This window comes from Pipistrellus kuhlii, unplaced genomic scaffold, assembly GCF_014108245.1.
Source record: "Pipistrellus kuhlii isolate mPipKuh1 unplaced genomic scaffold, mPipKuh1.p scaffold_m20_p_29, whole genome shotgun sequence".
Lineage (NCBI taxonomy): Eukaryota > Metazoa > Chordata > Mammalia > Chiroptera > Vespertilionidae > Pipistrellus > Pipistrellus kuhlii.
Genome location: NW_023425528.1, coordinates 5,472,141 through 5,495,310, shown reverse-complemented (window position 1 = coordinate 5,495,310; position 23,170 = coordinate 5,472,141). Strand labels below are relative to the sequence as shown.

At 37.9% G+C, this 23,170-nt stretch overlaps 1 protein-coding gene across 5 annotated transcripts in view; it reads right to left on the bottom strand.

Annotated features, from left to right (window-relative positions):
- The window catches only part of CHRDL1 (chordin like 1), a 183,275-nt gene that overhangs the window by 101,005 nt on the left and 59,100 nt on the right, over positions 1 to 23,170 (bottom strand). For all 5 annotated transcript variants that reach the window (XM_036454463.2, XM_036454464.2, XM_036454461.2 and 2 more), the window contains exons 3-4: positions 7,339 to 7,451; positions 5,160 to 5,253 (exon numbers count right to left, since the gene is read on the bottom strand). In XM_036454463.2, the coding sequence (XP_036310356.1) occupies positions 5,160 to 5,253; positions 7,339 to 7,451 (207 nt within the window). The remainder of the gene's footprint in view (positions 1 to 5,159; positions 5,254 to 7,338; positions 7,452 to 23,170) is intronic.

The window sequence follows — 23,170 nt, the reverse complement described above, 5'->3', positions numbered from 1 at the left end:
TATAAAAGTATTTTTGGGTGATAAAATTATATATAAAGAACAAATGGAGAGAAGTCATAATCTTTCTCTTCCCCTCTAACTTTACCATTTCACTCCCCCAAAAGAGAAGTGGAATTTCATTCCTACAAAAAACTTTTTTAATTTGGAAATTTTTATTTAAATGTTTCGTGTTCCCTTTTAACCAACACCAAAAACAGAAAAAAATTGCCATTCAGATCAGGAGAGTCACTTCAAAGAGGAGCTGGTGTGTGTGTGTGCTGAGCTGGAAAGTGTCTGCCCTGCCATGCTGCTCTTCCCAACACATGCCACCTGGGGTGGGACAGCCAATCCCAGGAGCTGGCTTCCTGGAACCCTACAAATTTCTCATTATTGGAGACTACAGAGAGTCCTGCTTAGAGACAGGGATGGATTTCATAACCTCTTTGACTTCTGTGCAGTATTGACTTTTTTCATTAAGTATCTTCTAGCCTCAATGTAGCAACAGCTTCTTTGGGCCTAGTAGAGCCCTGTGGTATATGACCAAGACTTGACCTCTGTCATGGAAACTTAGGGAAGTGTTGATGGAAAAAAAAATCATTTGCTATTCACAGGAATCAGTATAGATTCATCTCTTGTAATTCTGGAAAAGCAGTCTGCATACTCTGATTTCCAAGGTTCAGCAGGAGATCCAGGTAATAACCTCAAATACAGGTCAGAACCTTGGAAATTGCAGGAGTGTTGGAAATTGCAGGAGTGGGGAGTGTAGAAAGCAAGAGCCATGGGAAACGCAAACAAATGGGGATGGTGGTTTCTTTATCCTTTCTAATAGGAGATGAGCTATAGGTATGCCTACTAGGACTTAACCAATCAAATCCATCACTACCCAGGTGAATAATCCATGAAGTTGATACTGTTGCTATAGCATAATGTGTAAAAATAAAGCCATGGGGTATATGGTTTTCTTATTTGTTTTCACTTTTTTAATAGAACTTTTTTATTATTATTTTAGCTTTAAATATTCTATGTTTAAGTCAGGATATTTTCATCACAGTGCCTTGCATTGGGTTAAGACAGAAAACTAGATCCTCTTCCTTTGACCAAACATTCCTGTGGTCCTGAAGTCATGAACTTCCAAATTATGCTGAATAATCACTGGGGTGAATAAAATATAGAAGAGTAATTGCATTCATTGCCCTATTTCAAAGCAGAACTGTGTCAACTCTATCTCAGGTGGGTGTGTACCTTTTGATTTCCAGAAATATAAAGCAAAGAGACTAAAATTCTTCTTAGTCAGTTATTCTAAGTTTTAATGACAATTATGTCATAAAGTTCTTCCTTTTATCAAACTCCATTCTTCCATGCTATAGTTTAAACTCATTTACTCTTTTTTATCTTCAATATAAAGTATAGCTGGTTTTCATTCCAGTTCAATATGGCAGAGAGAGCACATGAGAAAAGTCCTTGTTCTTTTCGAAAGAAGAGCGAGAATAAAATGTAAAATTAAAAATAAATCAATAAACTTTAAAATTTCAAAATCATAGTCAGAAATGAAAAATGACTCTTATGGAATAAAACATAGATGGAAACAAAGTGCAGCAATAATTGGGGCCAAAACCATATTGTCCATTGTCAGCTGGGATTGGATACATACAGTTGGGGCCAGATAGTTGAGCAGGAACTATGGCGTACAATTTGCAGGGGACTAAGGTCATACTCCTCACATGTAAACAAGGACTTATGTCGCTCTGCCCACCCCATGTTTTCCGCTAAAATGATCTGACTGACCAAGTTAGGTCCCAGTCTAAGATCATTATCAGCGACTAGTTTAGCATAAGAAAACACAGGTAAAGACAGACCATCCAGGCATGAGGAAATCCAAAATGAAACACTAATATACAACCTGGTTTAGAGCTGGGTAAACTACAAGTCCCGAAACAGCAATTCCACCAGGAAAGAAAGGAAGAGAAAAACTCCCCAAAGATAATGAGTTTTTAAATAAAACTTTTAGGAAAAAAAGGTAAATTCAGAACTAAGAAAAGCTCTCAAGAAACCTAACAAACGTGAGAATTCAAACTCAAAAAAATATAGATATTTGAACAATATGAAATGGAGTTTAAATAGTTAAATGCCTTAAACAAATAAAGAAGAGAATAAGATCCCAAGAAATATCGACCAAGGTTTTATAAAATAGCAACATATAGATATTTTAAAATTAAATCCGCAAATAAAACAATAGATGGCATAAATAATAGTCAGGAAAAAAAAGGGTTGGAGAAGAATTCATGAATTGGAGGACAGAATTGAAGTAATATATTATTACAAAAAATATAACAAAATGGAAAAAAAATAAAGGTGACATTAAAAGACAAAGAGTAGCCGAAACTGGTTTGGCTCAGTGGATAGAGCGTCAGCCTGCAGACTGAAAAGTCCCGGGTTCTCCGGGCAAGGGCATGTACCTTGGTTGCTGGCACATCCCCAGTGGGGGGTGTGCAAGAGGCAGCTGATTGATGATTCTCTCTCATCGATGTTTCTAGCTCTCTATCCCTCTCTCTTCCTCTATGTAAAAAATCAATAAAATATATTTTTTAAAAAAGACAAAGAGTATAAATTAAATAAACAGCAACAATATACACCAGGTGGGAGTGGGTAGGAAGAGGTCAACCAAAGAACCTGAATGCATAACCCATGGAAACAGACTATAGGGTGGTAAAGGCCTGGGGCTATAGGAGGTCAATGAAGGAAAAAAGAGTCATATGTAATACTTTCAACAATAAAGGTGTTTTTTTAAAAATGGAAAAAATGATAGAAGGGAAAGAGATAACTTACACAAAGCTAATGACTAAAACAATGAATAAAAATAAATTTGAGCCTTTGGGCTGAAAAAATCATGTGCTGATCAAGCTAAATAAAAATAAATCACACATCTACACACATTGTTGTGTAACATCAAAAAAAAAGATAAAATATCAAAAGCTAGAAGGAAAAAATAGATTACATACAAATGAACTACAAGCAAATTTCTTATTACAAACAAAAGAAGTCAACAAACTATTTGTTATTAATATTTTCAAAGTGCTAAGGGAATATAAATATTCACCTATAATTTTACCCCAGCCAAAGTATTATTCAAATGAGGGCAAAATAAATATATTTTTGCATATATAATTAGGGAACTTTAGTACCACTACCCACAGGAAGAACTGCTAAAGGTTATTGTTAACAAGAAGAAAAATAAACTCACAAGAAAGTGACTTGCAAGAACAAGAAAGAAAAAAAAGGGGAACAGCTGGTTTCTATGTATAGTCCATAAAATGTTTTTTTGTTTTTTAAGTCTTCAAGACAATGTGTTTATTTCTTTCAATTTTCTCTTTTCCTGGATTTATGACCTCAGTTTTTTAGTACTTTATTTTTCTTTCAAAACACTGCCAGCTTATACTTTTTTCTCAATACTTGCTTCCTGCTATGCAACTGAGGTAAATGATAGCCGTACTTCATTCCATGCTTTTATACCCCATGTTTGCCTCATGCCTTAACCTCATTTCCAAGGAAGAACAATCTCTACATAGCAGGTTCAATTCCTATGACTTTAGACCACTTTTGGAGTTTACTGGGGAAAAACAAAACAGCTTTTACTAGTATAATGCTATATAAAAAACTTGGCAGATAAAAGCAAAAGCTCTGCAGATTAACCTCTTTATAAAAAATGTTTCTCAAATCTACCTAAATCCTTCATATACCACACCCCTGAAATACAGTTAAAGTAAAAAAAGCAAATAAACGTATACAAAAATAATAAACCTCATTCATTTATGGATTGATTCCAAAAAACAACTTTTAGGTTGATCATATAATGGGCCAGTCTCTTACATCTTGGAGCATATATTATCATCACCAATGCTCAGAACAATAAATCTGTAACATGATATGAGCTTTTGTCACCTGGTAAAGAATCGCTTGTGTTCATCAAAGTGCATTTACTGATGCAGGAAAGTTCACTCTATAGAGGTGGTGACAAAAAGGGTTGGTAATTCCTTTTCCATTAAACAAAAACTCATTGTAGCAACATTTCAGTGAACAGAATTTTCACTGAACCTCATTCCTAGTGCCATTCCTATAATTTTTGTCCTAGCACGTTTGGTTTCTCTCTTGTTCTTCCTTTGCTTCTTAAAAAATTACCATCAATGTTTTACACTAATGGTTCTTCACGTTTTTAGTGTCATGTTCAGTGCCTTTAGGAATACCAATAAAGCTATGGATTCTCTCTAAGGGAATTTACACAGATTTTTAGTTACACAAAGCACTGCAAACAATTTAAAAAGGCTCTTTGACCCCATAACGCTCACCCACGGACCCCAACTGCAGGACATCCTTCCTAGAGGAAGACAAAAAAGACTTAGAGGATTATAAGGTTTCTACTACCGAGATCCCAAAATTGTCACTTAGCTTTCCCTAGGACTACTGGTGGACCCACAAACATTCTCTGAATCATTCCACATTTGCACACCTCTGGTTTGGGAGCCAGGTCCCAGCCAGATCTGAACAAAGTGTCATTGAGGGAGCCCTTGCCTCAAACAAATACCTAGCTACAAACCGTGAAAGTAGACATCCTAACAGCCTTGTGAAACAGTCTCTGCCCGCTTTCCCTTTAGATTTGTTCTTAACAATGTGTACATAATAACTGCAGTCTGGAAGAGGTGACTATTCAGCAGGCAGGCAGTTTTATATTGTCATAAACCTTGCTATTTCAGGTCCTTTGATTTATGACGAACCAGTCATCATTTAGAAGCTATGCTCAGATGCAATTCCAGCACTAATTGCACAGGACACGTGCCACCATGCTACAACTCTCCTGGTGCCCACTTCCCATGGCAGAAAGAAGCTGTTTATGGCAAAAAAATCTCTGGGCCACAATTCCCTTCCCCCAATTGACATCCACCTTCAAATGATTAAAAGCCCAATGAAAATCTGTTACTGGGTACCCAATAACTTATTAGAGCCTAGAATTTGCTCCACTTGGGCTATAAACAGTATTTAGGGGCAAGTGTGGGCTGCCTAAAAGTGTCCTATTGTTATTTCTGTCTGGAAGTTTCCCTTCTGGGGAATTAGAGAAATGGAGTGGGTTGGGTAGAAAAGGGAGAAAAGAGAACCACAGCAGAGAAAGAAAGAGCTAACAAGTTTACCTGGGCAGCGAGGGCAGCACAGATGAGGAATATGCACGGGAGAGAGGCAATGAAGACTTGGACATCTGACTCGGCTGCAAATCACATTCCCATTCTGAAAGATAGGAGGCAACAACAACAAAAAAAGTCAAATGTCTTTCAAAGGTCACTGGGATCATGACAGTTTGGAAACAGTCACTCACCCAGACAGTGAATAATGCATTCCTGAGAAGCGGAATGAAATCAGCATTTTTCTTTCCTTTTCTCATCATTAGCATCTCTGCTGGGTTGGTTGTTAGCTTATTGGCATATTTTTCTAAGATGGGATCTCTACTGCTCCAGTTTTCAAAGCCTTTTTTTTCTCACTTGACTCTGTAGTGTTTCTACCATTCCCCAGCTCTAAGTGCATATATTTTCCAAGAGTCTTGTCTGACTTCACACTTACCTGCTCAATGCATGGAAGGGAAGGGATAATGAGCCATGGGTACCTTGAGGAGCTGGCTACCCACCCCTGGGTTAGGAGATATCCTTAGCACTCAGATCCTACATTCCATATAACCCTGTCTTGATGCAATAGGTTGAGTGCCTTCTCTCTTCATTTCCCTATTCAGTAAAAAAAAAAAAAAATTTCCCCTGAGAACTAAACTAGAGTTTGGAATTGAGCTGAATAGCTAGTATGCATGGGTAGGGCAACTGAGTCCTTGCCTGATTTACAATGACATGATCCTTAGCTCTGACCACTCTCAACCATTGTTAGAACAAAGGAAGACTTTGGAAATCAATTTTCATTAACATTTTCCATCCATAATTCAGTAGAAGAGATTACTTGTATCTGTCAGGCTATTGTGGGGGAGGGGGGAGTGATGAAGAATGGAGAAAAAAAATGTCTAGCACTTGAGCTGTTGGCATTAGAATCATATTAACATTTTCACTATCTGAAGATAGCAAAGCCTCAGCCTCCAAGGGTTATCTGTCCATTTCCAGTACGTTAGTCAATCATGCCATACCAGGTAGTGAAACAGTCCCCAGATGCTTCATTCAATAGCTCCCATGATCATTTAAAGAGGCAGACTTTCTATATCCAAATCTGAATCACTTTTCCATAAACCGCCTTCTTTTTTATGTACTTTATAGAAAAAATCTTTTTAGCATTGCATTTGGAAATACCACAGAGCCCCCCTTATGTGTCACACTCCTCAGAGACAGGTGGTGTCATCTTGAAGTGAGATCAAAGCACATCAGAAACCACTCCTTCTAGGTTCAGTGCTACTGTTGTCTAGTGGGTAGAGGACAGGGATGCTGTTAGACATCCTATAATGCACAGAACAACTACTACAATTAAGAATTATCTATCCCCAAATGTCACTAGTGCCAAGATTGAGAAACCCTGGTTTAGGAAATGCTGGTAGATGTTTATGGTCTGGGATTAAGGCCATGGAAAGTAGTACTACCTACTTTGTCTATTGCAAAGATAGTGTTTAAGGTATCAAAAAGCCTCTCAGTGATTTGTGAGGAGCCAAAGCCAAGCCAATCCCTCTAATCCTCATCAGGTACAGGCCAAGGTTTCACAAACTCAATCCTAATTATAGTTATTGACTGAAACAACATACTAGTAAAATACAGTCTCCCAATGAACCGACGTATCATCTGCCCTGTTCTCTAAAGTCCATCCCTAAAAATGATTTCCAAAATAACAACGTTGTCTTACAATTCAGATACTACATGGAGCTTTTTCCTTGACTCCCACTGTCAAGCTATTCTTCCTTTTCCTTTCATGTCCTATATCACTTGGCTAAGAGACCATAAGTATATGTCCATAGCAAATACTCTGAGCTGCCATGAAATGTCAACCCAAAAGGCAATTAAAAAAATAGACAGGAAATACCCTTGTAAGAACCTAAACTGCAACAAGCCATAATGGTTATGCTGAGAGGCAAATGAATCAGTCAGTGAGTTCTTTTCTGGGCCAACAGTTCTTTTGTGTCTCAATTTCAATGCCAGATAGTTCCTTATGTGTAAGGACAATTATGTGAGATCATAATCAATTAAAAAAATAGACAGGAGATGTGTAATTTTCCTTGTGATCTGTTTCTTATTTTCTGTTAGGATTTTAACACCCATGTTCCCTGCCCATTGGGGCACTGAACACCTCTGCATGTTGAGGAACAAACTTGAAAATCAAAACCATGAAGGATTGTACCTCTGAACAGATGCAGTTCACACAGTAAACCAAGCCATAAGGTTCCAGGTAGGGATGCCATCTCTCACCCACTCTGTACTTCTTGTCTTGAAACATACAATATTTATCTGAATCTATGAGGAAGGAGATAAAGAAAATGTCTGTTAGAAAGCACAATCAATTCACAAATCCAAAAGCAATAACAGATTCCATCTGTTTTAGTGTATATCAAGGAAAGAGACACAGGTAATATTTACAGAATATATACTATGACTCAAGGTTTCACATGCTTTAGTTGATCCGAAAATGACCCAGTAAGGTAAACACTATTAGTCTCATTTTATAAATTAGGAAAATCCAGGGCCATATAACCAGTAAGTAATTGACATGAGACTCAAACCCACCTTTCCTTGACAGTGAAGCCAACATCTTAACTCCTGCTCTGTTATACTGACAATATAAAGAAGCATGTCATGTGTCCTTTTGAAAAAGGTTGTGCTCCACTTGCTTTGTAAAAGCAAGTTAATATATAAAAATGTGATCTATCAGAACATTCTCAGAGTTGCTTTGTGGTGATATAGGAGTGCTGGACTAAATGAATTGTGTTAGGTCCCTATAAATGGATTTCCCCACAAACTCTAACATCATTAAATAACTAAACAAATATTTGAGCATTTAGTTTTGTCAGGCACTATGCAAAGTGTTAGACATATGGTAAGCAAAATACACACAGTTCATTTGCCCTGGCCTGTATTGTTCAGTGGTTAAAGCATAGGCCCACACAACAAAGGTTGTGGGCTCGATTCCTAGTCAAGGGCATAAATAGCTGGGTTGCAACTCATCCCTGGCCTGGTTGGGACAGGGCATGTGAGGGAGGACGTGTGTCTCTCTCACAATGATGTTTTTCTCTCTCCCCCTCTCTTCCTCCCTTCCAATCTCTCTAAAAATTAATGGAAAAATATCCCCAAGTGAGGATTAACAAAACAGACAAACAAACAAACAAACACAGACCTTGCTGTCATTCAACTTAGTAGAGGATAGGAATAGGAATTTAGAAGAACAGAAAATAAACATGAAAAAATGTTCACCACACTAGTAGTCAGAGATTCAAATTAAAACTACACAGAGATCATTGTCTCAAGTTTCTTACTGTTTCAAAGACCCTCTATAATTTTAACTATCCACACGATAAATTGCAATTTAATTTTCAAATTTTATTTATAGCTTCTTTCAAATGATGAACTAGGATAAAAAATCTGGGTGTGAATCCTCACTCACTCTAGCTATATGGCATTGAGAAAGTCATTTAAATTCTCTCAATCTCAGGTTTCAACATCTGTGAAAAATGAATTATGTGTTTCTCATGTAGATGTTGAAAGATTTAATAAAACTAAATTATAAAATGCTACAAAATGTATTTTATATTAACTGATTCTTTTCTAATTAGAAAAAAAAATTATGTTCAATGTAGAAAATTGAAAGACATATACTAGTACACAAAAGCATAAAACAAAAGCATAAAACTATATAAAGAAATATTACACCCAAATCCAGCCTGAGAAGACACTTTTAATATGCTAGTAACTTATAAATAGCTTCTGCGTTGAAGAAATAAATGAAAAGGTAAATTAGAAAAGCATTTTGTACTAAGTGAAAATGAAAACACAACATATCAAAAAGATGTACTTAAAAGGAATTTATATCACTAAATACTTATATTAGAAATGGAGAAAAGTCTTAAGAAACTAGACAAAACAGAACAAAATAAACCAAAAAGAAGTAGAAGAAAGAATCACTAAAAAAACAGAAATCAATAAAATTACAGAGAGAATATCAATAGAAAAAAATCAATGAAACCAAAACCTGGTTCTTTAAGAAGACCAATAAAAGTCATTAAATTTTTAGCAAGATTAACAAAGTTAAAAAGAGAGAAGATGCAGATTACCAATATTAGGGTAAAAGAGAGGACTGCATTATAAATCCAACAAATATTAAATGGATAAAAAGAGAATATTATGAATAACCAAGTAATATTATGAATTACATTGAGTAATTCAACAACTTAGATGAAATGGATGTATTCTTGTTAACAGTAAATAATTATTCCTCATGAACGTAGATACAAAACTATTCAAATTTTAGCAAATTAAATTCTACAATATGTAAAAAGGATAATACTTTATGAGCAAATGGAATTTATTCTGGAAATAAAAGGCTAACTCAATATTCACAAATCAATCAATATAATTTATCATATCAACAAACTTAATAAAAAATATGTAATCATTGCAAAAGATACAGAAAAAACAAACAAACATTTGAACCATCCATTCAGGACAAAAACTCTCAACAAATTAAGAAAAGGCGTTTCTCAAACTGATAAAGGCCATCTATAAAAAATTTATAGCCCCAAGCCAGTTTGGCTTATTGGATATATAGCATCAGCCTGAGGACTGAAGGGTTTTGGGTTTAATTCTTTTCAATGGCATGTACCTCAGTTGTAGGGTCAATCACTTGCCCTGGTGAGGGCACAAGTGAGAGGCAACTAAGTTAAGGTGATCAGACATAGGACAGTCCTGATTTTTAACAATTTGTCCCGCGTCCCGCCCCACAGCATTTTTAAAAAGTCCTGATTTTTGGAAAGAATACGAGACAAGCTAGGGAAGGGCAGGAGAACGGGAAAGGAATATACGATTTTCGGCAGCCATGTGGCTATTTAGCCAGGATATGAGTTTTATATTATTTTTGTTAATTTTATAATGTTAAACTTCAATAATAACAAATAATTGTTGAGAACTGATTATTGAGAACTGCTTATCAAAGTTTGCATTGTTGATCAGTTGTTAGAATTCAACCACCACTGTTTGGACTTAATGAACAATGGCATTTTTGGGGATTGGTAACGACGAAAACATTTTGTAACTGTCTCTCAGATGATACACATTGTCCTGTGTGCTAGTAAGCTAGTTAAACAAGTGATGTCATTACAAATCAGCTATTCAGATAATTTAGGTAAGTAATATATTTATTCATTTCATAAATACATAAATTTTCTTGAATTTAGCAGACAGTACTCGAATTATTTATATTTTATAGTGGGGGCAAAAAGTCTAGCGCCAGCCTTGAAAGTGACACGACTATACATAATTTTTTTATTTATTATATTTGTAAATTGTACTTCTGTTGAAATTTTAAAAAATATATTACAATACTATTATATTTTTGCGTTCTATGAAAATTTTTGTTGCTCCATGTAGATCAAATTTTTAATCAAGATCCCCCTCCCCCCCTGGTCAATGGTGTTCTGCTTTACTAATGTTAAAATCTGGTCACTTTAAACTAAGTGATATGTATCCCTCACATTGATGTTTCTCTCTGTGTCTCTTCCTTCCCTTCCTCTCTCTCTCTCTCTCTTTCTCTCTCTCTCTCTCTCTCTCAAAAAAAAGGCAATGGATGCAAATCAAAATGACAATGAGATACCATCTCATACCTGTCAGAATAGCTATCATCAATAAATCAACAAATGATAACTGTTGGCCAGGATGTGGAGAAAAATGAACCCTCATATGCTGCTGGTGGGAATGCAGACTGGTGCAGCCACTGTGGAGAACAGTATGGAGTTTCCTCAAAAAACTAAAAATGGAACTGCCATTTGACCCAGCAATCCCACTTCTAAGGAATATATCCCAAGAAATCAGAAACAACGCAGAAAGATTATATGCGCACCTATGTTCATAGCAGCATAATTTGCAACAGCTAAGATTTGGAAACAGTCTAAGTGCCCATCAGCAAATAAGTGGATTAAAAACTGTAGTATATCTGCGCAATGAAATACTATGCTGGTGTAAAAAAGAAGAAACTTTTATGATTTGCAACAGCATGGATGGACCTGGAGAGCATTATGCTAAGTGAAATAAGTCTGTCAGAGAAAGATAAGTATAACCTGATCTCACTTACTAGTGAAATATAATGAACAACATAAACTGATGAACAAAAATAGATCTAGAGACATAGAAGCAGGGAACAGATCATCAAATGTCAGAGGAAAGGCAAGGGAGGATAGAAGGAAGTTGGAGTAAGAGATCAACCAAAGGACTTGTATGCATGCATATAAGCATAACCAATAGACATAGACACTAGGGGGATGAGGGCCTGTGCAGGAATGGGCTGGGAAAGGTCAATGGGGGGAAAAGGAGACATGTACTACTTTCAATAATAAAGAATAAAATAAAATAAAATAAAATAAAATAAAATAAAATAAAATAAAATAAAATAAAATAAAATAAAATAAATTTAAAGACAATGGAAAAATATCCTTGGGTGAGGATTAATAAAAAAACACAAACACAAACAAACAAAACCCCCTAAAGCTGACATCATACTTAATGGCAAAAGACAATGCTTTCTTCTTAAGACTGGGAATTATTCCAGGATGTGTGTTTCAACACTATTGGAGATACTAACCAGTGAAATGTGGTAAGAAAATGAAGTAAAAGGCACTTATATTGGAAAATAAAACTATTTTTATTTATAGATTATACAAATTGTCTACAAAGAAAAATCCCAAAAGAATCTATTTAAAAGTTACTAAAAATAGTAAGAGAATTTAGCAAGAATGAAGAACACAAGGCCAATATAAAAAAGCCAATCACATTTATATAATCTCAAATGAACAATTAGAAATTGAAACTTGAAAAATTGCCATTTGTAATAGCTCCCCCAAAACATGGAATATTGAAGTATAAATCTACTGCTGTAAAAGAAATCAAAGAAGGCCTAAAAAATGAAAAGTTGTACATTGTTCATGGACTAGAAGACAAAATATTGTTAAGGTGTCAATTCTTCCTAAAGTGATGTATAAATTCAATGCAATAAAAATCCAAATAAGAGCAGCCTATTTTGTAAAAACTAGCAATCTAATTAAAAATAATAGATGGAAAGGCAAAGAAAGTAGAATAGCCAAAACACTTTTGAAAAAGAAAGATGTTGTAAAAAACACACTCTGTGATTTCAACAGTTATTGTAAAACTATAGTTTTGAAGACAATGTGGTGTTGGCAAAAGGTTAGACAAGCCAGGCTGATGTTGCTCAGTGGTTGACTGTGGACCTATGAACCAGGAGGTCATGGTTCGATTCCTGCTTTGGGCACATGCCAGGGTTGCAGGCTGGATCCCCAGTAAGGGGCGTGCAGGAGGAACCCAATCAATGATTCTCACTCATCATTGATGTTTCTATTTCTCTCTGTCTCCCTTTCTATCTGAAATCAATAAAAATATACTTTTTGTTTAAAAAAACAAAGGTTAGACAAATATATCAATAAAATAGGATGTAAAGTAAAATAATAAACCCACACTTATATAGTCAATTAACCTTCAACAAAAGTACAAAGACCATTCCATGGAGAAACAAAAACCTTTTCAGCAAATGCTGCTGGAGTATTTGAATAGTCTTATGCAAAACATAAAATAAAATGAACTTTTATCCATATCTCATATCATATACAAAAATTAACTCAAGATGACCCATAGATAGGCTTTAATGTAAACCCTAATACTTTAAAATATCTAGAAGAAAACACTGGAGGTTATCTTTGTGGTTTTTGGTTAGGCAAAGATTTCTTAGATATGACACTAAAAGCATAATCCATAAAAAAATTATAAAATAGAATTTTATCAAAATTAAGAATTTCTGCTTTTGAAAGACTGTTATGGAAAAGAAGGAAAACTACAGACTGGGAGAAATATTTTGTAAATCACATTTCTGAAAACTATTATCTAGAATCTATACATATAAAGAGGGAATATGCTAATTGCCATTAGGTGTCCCAGTAACGACCAATTTGCATATTGATGCAGGAGTAGCAGTGGCAGGTGGCCAGAGCCAAGTTCCCAAAGGGCTGGGGGGGGGGGGTGCGCGGAGGAGAGTGCCTGATGGGAGCCTGGAATGTAAAGAATGAAGAGGAAGTGGCCAAGCAGAGCTCTTCCAATCTCCCTGCATGGACACCCTACCGCAGTCCCCGTAACCCTGAGGGGATGGCGAGGCTGACTGGATAGGGAGAAGATCCAGCCTCCAGGGTAGCTGCAGCCCCCACCTCCGACTCCCTGTATCTTCCCCCGCCACCCTTGCCAGGGGCACCCACAACAATAGCACACCTGTGACCACCCACCAGAGCCCTAAGGCACCTGGGGCCCACAGCCTACCATTGCTGGGCCCCCTCCACTGGGGTCAGGCACGCCTCTTCTCCCTACAACTCAAGACTCATGTGGAGGCAGGCCTGAGTGGCCTCCCAGGGTCAGATTCCCCCCCCCCCCCAAAAAAAAAGCAACAGTGCAATCTCTGCAGCTGAAGCAAGCTGAACCTCGCTGGGGGTGCGGCTAAAACTACCCTCCTAGCCTGCTTGGTTCCAACCTGGCTCCACCCTGGCCCAGCTCCCACCCAGCTCCAGGAGATTGAAGCCCCACCCTGAGCAGTACAACTGGAAAACAGCCACCTACAATTTAAAGAATGGCACCAAGTGGGAATGTTTGAAAGTTACTCCCCCTTCAGCCTTGCCAGCCTCCTAGACTCCTGTATCTCCCTGCCTCCCACCGGCACCTCCAGGGATGACCACTGCTACAAGGCTGTTGGCCAGAGTGTGCCCCTCCGAGGCCTGCGGAACCCTCTGCAAAGCTTCCATAGCTATAGTACCAAGACACAATCATGCCCTCCTCTCTTAATCAGCACCTAGAACCCGCAAGGGTGCCCCTGGGCAGTTGGGGGCGACCAGGTCAGCAGGGGAGGGGCAGTTGTGAGCAGGCTGGGAGGGGGGGCAGTTGGGGTGATCAGTCCAGAAGGGGGGCAATTGGGGGCAATCAGGCTAGTATGCAGAATGGTTAGGGGTAGGCAGGTAGGCAGGTGAGTGGTTAGGAGCCAGAGGTCCCAGATTGTGAGAGGGATGTGGCATGGAACTAAACTGGCAGTCGGACATCCCCCAAAGAGTCCCAGACTGGTGAGGGTGCAGGCCAGGCTGAGAGATACACCCCCCCATGTATGAATTTCATGCACTGGGCCACTAGTATATAAATAAACCTAACATTTTAAGAATAAGAAAACAAACAACCATCTTTAAAATGGAAATGTAATTTGAATAGACACTTAAATTAAGAAGATACACAGATATCAAACATATCATTAGTCATCAGGGAAATATATATATATATTGAAACCATGATGAGATATCACTACTCACCTCACCTGTTAGAATGGTTAAACTCAAAAGCTGAAAGTAGTAAGTGCTGATGAGCAATTGGAACTCTCCTCATACTTTGTTGATGGAAATGCAAAATTAAATATACTCTGGAAAACAACTTTCCAGTTTTAAAGTTAAGAAATACTTAATATACAACTCAGAAATTCAAATTCTAAATATTTTTCTGAGTGAAATAAAAATGTATATTCAAACAAAAACCTGCACATCTATAATAATAAAAGCATAAATGTTAATTAGACCAGACAGCCAATGACCTTCAGGACATCCTTCCAGAGGAAGCCTTGGTGTCAGGGCCAAGGCAGAGGCAGTTAGGGGTTATCAGACAGGTAGGAAGGGGGGTTAGGGGCAATCAGGCAAGTGAGCAGTTAGGATCCAGAGGCCCAGGATTGCAAGAGGGTGCAGGCTGGGCTGAGGGACCTCCCCCCAGCCCCGCCAGCCCCATACACGAATATCATGCACCAGGCCTCTAGTATTTGTATAAAATGGCTCTATTAATAGTCAGCAAAACCTGGAAGCAATTGAAATGTTCCTTAACTGATACATTTATAAAAATCCAAACAATGGAATATCAGTCAGTCATAAAAAGAAATGAAAGATTGATATACACAAAGATGAATTATAAAGACATTATGCTAAATAAAAAACAGACTCAAAGTCTACAAACTATATACCAATTATTTTCCTTCTGGAAAAAGCAAAACTATAGGGATAGAAAATAGATTCATAGTTGCCAAAGATTGGGTGGGGGAAGTATTTTACTACAAAGGGACACAGAGTAAAATTTTGGGCTGATGGAGTTATTTTACATCTTGATTGCGGTGGTGCCTACACTACAGAATTATTGTATTTGCCAAAACTCACAAAAATGTACTTGAGAAAAAGGATGAATTTTCTTGCATGTAAATCATACCTTAATTATATGAAAAAGAAATATATAGAGAAAAGAAAAATTACGTATAATTCTACTAACAGAAGATAACTACTTTTAATATATAGTAATGTCTCTAGTCTATTTTTTCTTTCTTAAGGCTGTTTTAAGTTCACAAAAAATGAGCAGAGAGTAAAAAGAGTTCCCATATATTCCCCTCCTTACCCAACCCTACTTTCCCATTATGAACATCTTACCATTAGTATGGTACATTTGTTACAATTAATGAACCAATATTTATATACTGAATTCATATTGACTAAAGCACATAGTTTACATGATTCCACTTTTTGTTTCCTATAGTCCTATGTCTTATGTTAACTAATCCTACCTAATAAAAGAGTAATATGGAAATTAACCATCACTTTGCTACACCCATCAGCCATGCCCACAAGCCATACCCACCAGCCAATCAAGAGTAAATATGCAAAGAAACCCAACTAAGATGGCTACAGCTACAGAGAGCAGGAGAGAGGCTTGGGTTTCCCTGGCAATGGAGGAAGCCAAGCTTTTTGCTTGCCCTTGCCGACCTAGGCCTCCATTCAAGGCTACAAAGTTTCAATTATAGAAGGTAAATAAATTCCAACAGAAATGGTGGCAGCCACTGAGCTGGAAGAGCAGGGGCTAGGGTTGCTCCCAGCAAGGGAGGAAGCCAAGCTTTCTGCACATCCTGGCTGGCCCAGTCCTTCAATCCAGGCTACAGCATTTCAATTATAGAAGATACATAAATTCCAACAGAAATGGCTGCTGCCATGGAGCAAGCAGAAGGCTCGGCTCCACTCCAGGCTACAAAATTTAAATTGTAGAAGATAAATAAACCCCAGATACCAGGGGCTCTGCTTGAGTTGCCAGGGGGCATGGCTGGCCTGCAAACCACCACAGGCCCCTTGCCCCGGCCACCCCATGCCCCAAGGGAATCCCCACCCTGATCAGGGACATCTTTTAGGGAAAACCAGCCAGCTCCCAACCAGGCCACTATCCTATCTAATAAAAGAGTAATATGCAGATTGACCATCACTCCAACACAAAAGATGGCTGCCCCCATGTGGTCAAAGATCCTGCCCCGATGTGGACACAAGATGGCAACCACAAGATGGCTAGCAGGGGAGGCAGTTGGGAGGGACCAGGCCAGCAGAAGGGGGAATTTGGAGGTGACTGGGCATTCAGGGAAGGGCAGATGGGGGGGACCCAGGACTGCATTGGAAAGCAGTTGAGGGGTCCAGGCCTGCAGGGGATGGAAATTAGAGGCAAACAGGCTGGTAGGGGAGCAGGTAGGCAACAATAAGGCTGGCAGGGGAGTGGTTAGGAGGTGATCAGGCTGGCAGGCAGAAGTGGTTAGTGGCAATCAGGAAGGCAGGCAGGTGAGCAATTGGGAGCCAGCAGTCCTGGATTGTGAGAGGGATTTCCAACTGCCCATTTAGGCTCGATCCCATTGGGCAGTCAGACAACCCTTTAGGGGTCCCAGATTGGAGAGGGTGCAGGCTGGTCTGAAGGACACTCCCCCGCCCCATGCACGAATTTTGTGCAGCAGGCCTCTAGTATAGTATAAAAATATTGTCACTGCCCTAAGTATCCATGAAATCTGCTTATTCATCTCTTGTCCCCTCCATTCCCCAAACTACTTAAAAACACTGATATTTTTACTATGTCTATAGTTTTATGTTTTCGAGATATCATATAGAGTCCAAGATGCCAAATATAAGACATGCAATCTTTTTAGACTGGCTTCTTTCACTTAGCAGTATGTATTTAAGATTCCTACATGTCTTTTCATGGCTTAACAGTTCATTTATCATACCATCAAGAAACATTCCATTGAATGGCTGTACAGCTTATTTATCAATTCACCTATTGAAGAATATCTTGGTTGCTTCAAATTATTGGAAAATTTGAATAAAGTTTCTATAAACATTTGTGTGGACAGAAATTTTCAATTTATTTGGATAATACCTAAGAGTATAGTTGGTGGATTGAATAGTAAGGCTATGTTTAGCTTTGAAAGAAATTGCCAAACTGTCTTCCAAAGCAACTATACTATTTTGCATTCTCACTAGTAATGAAGGAAAGCTTCTGTTTCTCCACATCCTTACCAGTATTTGGTGTTTTGTGAAATATTTTCAGTATTAGCCATTGTAATAAGTGTGTACTGGTGTTTCATTTGTTAATTTAATTTGCAATTCCCTAATTACACATGATGTTGAGCATAATTTCATTTGCTTATTTGATATCTTTATATCATTTTAGCTCTTCTGCCCATTTATTGATTGGGTTGCTCATTTTCTAATTGTGGAACTTTAAGAGATTAAGAGGAGCTTTTTTTGGATACAAGCCCTTTATCAAATAAAGAATTTTTTACTTTAAATGAAGTCAAATTTATCATTTTTTTCATGGGTCATGCTTTTTATGTTAAATCTAAAAACTCATCATCAAATCCAAGATAACGTAGATTTTCTCTTACTATATTCTAAAATTTTTATACTTCTGCAGTTTACATTTAGATCTTTGATCCATTTTGAATTATTTCTGTGAAAGTTTTATGGTCAGTGTCTCCTCTCCTCTCCTCTCCTCTCCTCTCCTCTCCTCTCCTCTCCTCTCCTCTCCTCTCCTCTCCTCTCCTCTCCTTTCCTTCTGCATGCGGATGTCTAGTTGTTCCAGCATCATTTATTGAAAAGATTATCCTTTTCCAATTAGTTATCTTTGCTGATGTTGTCAAGGATAAATTGAATATATATATATATATATATATATATATATATATATATATATATAGTCTATTTGTGAGCTCTGCACTGTTCCACTAATCCATTTGTCTATTCCTTCAATACCACCACACTGTCTTGATTACTGTAGCTTTTTAGCAAGTATTAAAGTTGAATAGTGCCAGTCCTATGATTTTATTAATTTTTAATATATTTTATTGATTTTTTTTACAGAGAGGAAGAAAAAGAGGGACAGAGAGCTAGAAACATCGATGAGAGAGAAACATCGGCCAGCTTCCTCCTGCACACCCCCCCCCCCCTGGGGATGTGCCCGCAACCAATGTACATGCCCTTGACTAGAATCTAACCTGGGATCTCTCAGTCCACAGACCAACACTCTATTGACTGAGCCAAACTGGTTTTGGCTGACTTTATTAATCTTTAATACTGTGTTGGCAATTCTAGGTCTTTTGACTTTCCATATAATTTTAGAATTACTTTGTTGATTTATGCAAAGTAAATTGCTGGAGTTTTATTTAGTACTAGAGGCCCAGTGCATGAAATTCATGCATGGGGGGGTGTCCCTCAGCCCAGCCTGCACCCTTTCCAATCTGGGACCTCTCGAGGGATGTCCTACTGCCCACTTAGGCCCAATCTTGGTAGGAAGGCCTGGTCCCCCCTCCCCAACTGCTCTCCCCTGCAGGCTTGATTGCCCCCAACTGCCTTCCCTTGCAGGCCTAGTCCCTCCCAACTGCCCTCTCCTGCTGGCCATCTTATGGTGGCCATCTTATGTCCACATGAGGGCAGGATCTTTGACCACATGGGGGCAGCTATTTTGTGTGTTGGAGTGATGGTCACTCTGCATATTACTCTTCTATTAGAAAAGATTTTATTGAATCTATAGATCAAGTTGGGAAGAACTGGAATCTAAACAATATTGGGTCTTCCTATCCATTACATCGTTCCATTTATTTAAACTCTTTCCTGACAGTTTTGTAGTTTTTCTCAAATATTCCTTGTACACATTTTGCTAAATTTATATCTAAACATTTTTATATCTAAATATTTTAAGGGCTTTAAGAGCTAATGTAAATAGCATAATGTTTTTAATTACAAATTCCCATTGTTCATTACTGGTATATAGGAACACGATTGACTTATGTATCACCATTATCCTTCACCCTTACTATAATCACTTATAATTTCAGGAGGGTTTTTTAATTGATTTTTTTTAATATTTTACATATGCAATCATCTTATCTGTGAACAAAGGCAGTTTTATTTATTCCTTCAAAATATGTATATTTTATTTCAATTTACCATTTTATTATATTAGCTAGGACTTCAAGTATGATGTTCAATTACTGGGACATGATTTCCTTGTTCCCAATTTCAGGGGCTAATAATCTAGTTTCTATCCATTAAGTATGATGTCAGCAGTATATTGTGGTAGATATTCTTTATGAAGTTAAATAAGTTTTTATTATTACTTTACTGGATAGTGTTGTAGTCTGTCAAATGCTTTTTCTACATCTAGTGCTACAATCATGTGATTTTTCTTCTTTAGCATATTGATGTGATGAATTACATTAATTTTTCAATGTTTAAACAGCTTTGTATACCTGGAATTAACCCTCCTTGGTTTTGGATTTTTTACATTTGCTAATATTTTTTGAGAATTTTTGCATGAGAGATATTGTTCTCTAAAGATTTTTCTTATAATGTCTTTGTCTTGTTTTAGTATTAAGGTAATGTTAGTCTCATAGAATGAATTTGAGACTATTCTTTCTGCTTCTATTTTCTGAAACAGATTGTAGAGTATTGGTATTATTTCTTCCTTAAATTCACCAGATCACTATCTAGGCCTAGTGCTTTCTGTCTTGTACAGTGATTACTTATTGATTCAATTTATAATACTTAATAGATATGAACTTGTTAAGATTGTCTATTTTTATTATGTGAAACGTGGCAAGTTCATCTTCTAACGTTTTGGTCCATTTATTTTCTAAGTTATCAAATTTGTGGACATCGAATTGTTCATAATATGCCTTTATTAGCCTTTTGTTGTCCGCAGGATCAATAATGATGGCTTTTCTTTCATTTCCAATATTAGTAATTTGTATCTTCTCTCTTTTTTCCTTAGTCAAGAAGACTAGAAGTTTATATACTTTATTAATCTCTTTAAAGAACCAATATTTTTTTGTTTCATTGTGTTTTTTTACATTACTTTCCAAGTTTTACATTCATTTTTTTCTCCTTTAAATTTTGTTTTATATTTTTAATTTTTTTTCAATTATGCTTGACAAACATTATTATATTAATTTCAGGTGTACATCCCAGTGGTTAGACATTATGTAACTTACTAAATGATTATTCTGATAGATCTCACACCCATCTGACACCATACACAATTATTAGAACACTAGAGGCCCAGTGCACGAAATTGGTGCACAGGGTGGGGATATGTCCCTCAGCCTAGTCTGTACTCTCTCCAATCTGGGACCCCTCAAGGAATGTCTGACTGCCCAATGGGATCGGGCCTAAATTGGCAGTTGGAAATCCCTCTCACAATCCAGGACTGCTGGCTCCCAACTGCTTGCCTGCCTGCCTTCCTGAGTGCCCCTAACAGCTTCTGCCTGCCAACCTGATCACCCTATAACCACTCCCCTGCTAGCATGATTGAAGCCTCATTGCTCCCCTGCCAGCCTGTTTGCCCCTAACTGCCCTCCCGTTTAGGCCTGGTCACCCCTAACTGCTCTTTTCTGCAGGCCTGGGTCCCTCCCAATTGCCCTTCCCTGTAGGCCCAGTCACCCCCAACTTCCCTCCTCTGCCAGTCTGGTCACCCCTAACTGCCCTCCCCTGCAGGCTTGATTGCCCCCAACTGCCCTCCCTTGCAGGCCTGGTCCCTCCCAACTTCCATCCCCTGTTAGCCATCTTGTGGTGGCAACATGGGGACAGGATCTTTGACCACATGGGGGCAGTCATCTTGTGTATTGGAGTGATGGTCACTCTGCATATTACTCTTTTATTAGATAAGATGGAGGACTGGTGCATTGTTGGGGGCCATCTGGTTTGTCTTGAAAGATGTCCTGGATCAGGGTGGGGATTCCAATGGGACCTGAAGCGACCTGGGCAAGGAGCCTGTGGTGGTTTGCAGGTCAGCCACACCCTCCAGTAACCCAAGCAGAGGCCCTGGAATCTGGGGTTTATTTATTTTCTACAATTGAAACTTTGTAGCCCGGAGTAGAGCCAAGCCTTCTGCTCACTCTGTGGTGGCAGCCATTTCTGTTAGGATTTATGTATCTTCTATAACTGAAACTTTGTAGCCTGGAGTGTAGGCCTAAGCTGTGCAGAAAGCTTGGCTTCCTCTATTGGCCGGGGCAACCCTAGCCTCCCACTCTTTCAGCTCAGTGGCTGATGCCATTTTTGTTTGGATTCATTTACCTTCTATAATTGTAACTTTGTAGCATTGAGTGGCAAGGGCAGAAACCCAAGCCTCCTTCCTGCTCTCTGGGGCTGCAGCCATCTTGTTTAGGTTTACTTGCATATTTGCTCCTGATTGGATGATGGGCATGGCTTGTGGGTGTAGCAGAGGTATAGTCAATTTGCATATTACTTTTTTATTTGATAGGGTTATTAATTAAAATTTATCTTTTTAAAAATATATTTTATTGATTTTTTTACAGAGAGGAAGAGAGAGGGATAGAGAGTTAGAAACATTGATGAGAGAGGATCATCGATCAGCTGCCTCCTGCACATCCTCTACTGGGGATATGCCTGCAACCAATGTACATGCCCTTGACTGGAATTGAACCCAGGACACTTGAGTCCACAGACCAATGCTCTATCCACTGAGCCAAACTGGTTTCAGCTAAAATTTATCTTTATTGTTAAAAGTATTAAAGATTTCCCTGCCCCCACCACTAATATACTCTACTCCACCCTTGCCCCCTCTCCAGGACTTCACCACACTGTTATCTGTCCATGCGATATGTATATATTCATATACATTCTTTGGTTAACCTCTTCTCCCCCCTCCCCCCTCCCCTCTAAAATTTCTCATAGAATATTCTTGACTATATTCCCTATGCTGTACTTCACAGCCCTATGACTACTTTGTAAAAACCAATTTGTACTTCTTAATCCCTTCACCCCTTTCACCCATCTTCTCAACCCCCATCCCATCTGGCAACTGTCAAAATGTCCTCTGTATCTATGAGTCTGTTTATGTTCTACCTGTTCATTTTATTTTTTAGATTCAATTGTTAATAGATGTATATTTCTTGCACTTTTGTTGTCCATATTTTTTATCTTCATTTTTTCTTCTTCATGAAGAAGACTCTTTCACATTTCATATGTTTGGTAGTAATGAAGTCCTTTAGCTTTCTCTTTTCTGGGAAGCTGTCTTTATATTATATTTTCTGGGTAGATTAGTCTTGGTTTGGGTGTAGGGCCTTACTTTTCATCACTTTGGATATTTATTGCCAATCCCTTCTCACCTGCAAAATTTCTTTTGAGAAATCAACTGACCATCCTATGGAAACTCCCTTGTAGGTAATTAACTTCTTTTCTCTTGCTGGTTTTAAAATTCTCTTTTCTTCTTTAACCTTTTACATTTTAATTACAATGTGTCTTGGTGTGGGCATTTTTGTCTTCATATTATTTGGGACTCTGCACTTCCTGGACTTGTATGTCTACTTCATTCACCAACTTAAGGATGTTTTCTGTCATTATTTTCAATTTCTTGCTCTCTCTTCTTCTTCTAGCACCCCCATGATGTGAATGTTGGTGTGCTTGAAATTGTCCCAGAGGCTCCTTACACTATCCTCATTTTTTAATTTTTTTTGTTTTTGTTTTTTGCTGTTCTGATTGGGTATTTTATGCTTCATTATATTCCAAATCTCTGATTTGATACTCTGCTTCACATACTCCACTGTTGATTCCCTATAAAGCATTCTTTATTTCAGTTAATATATT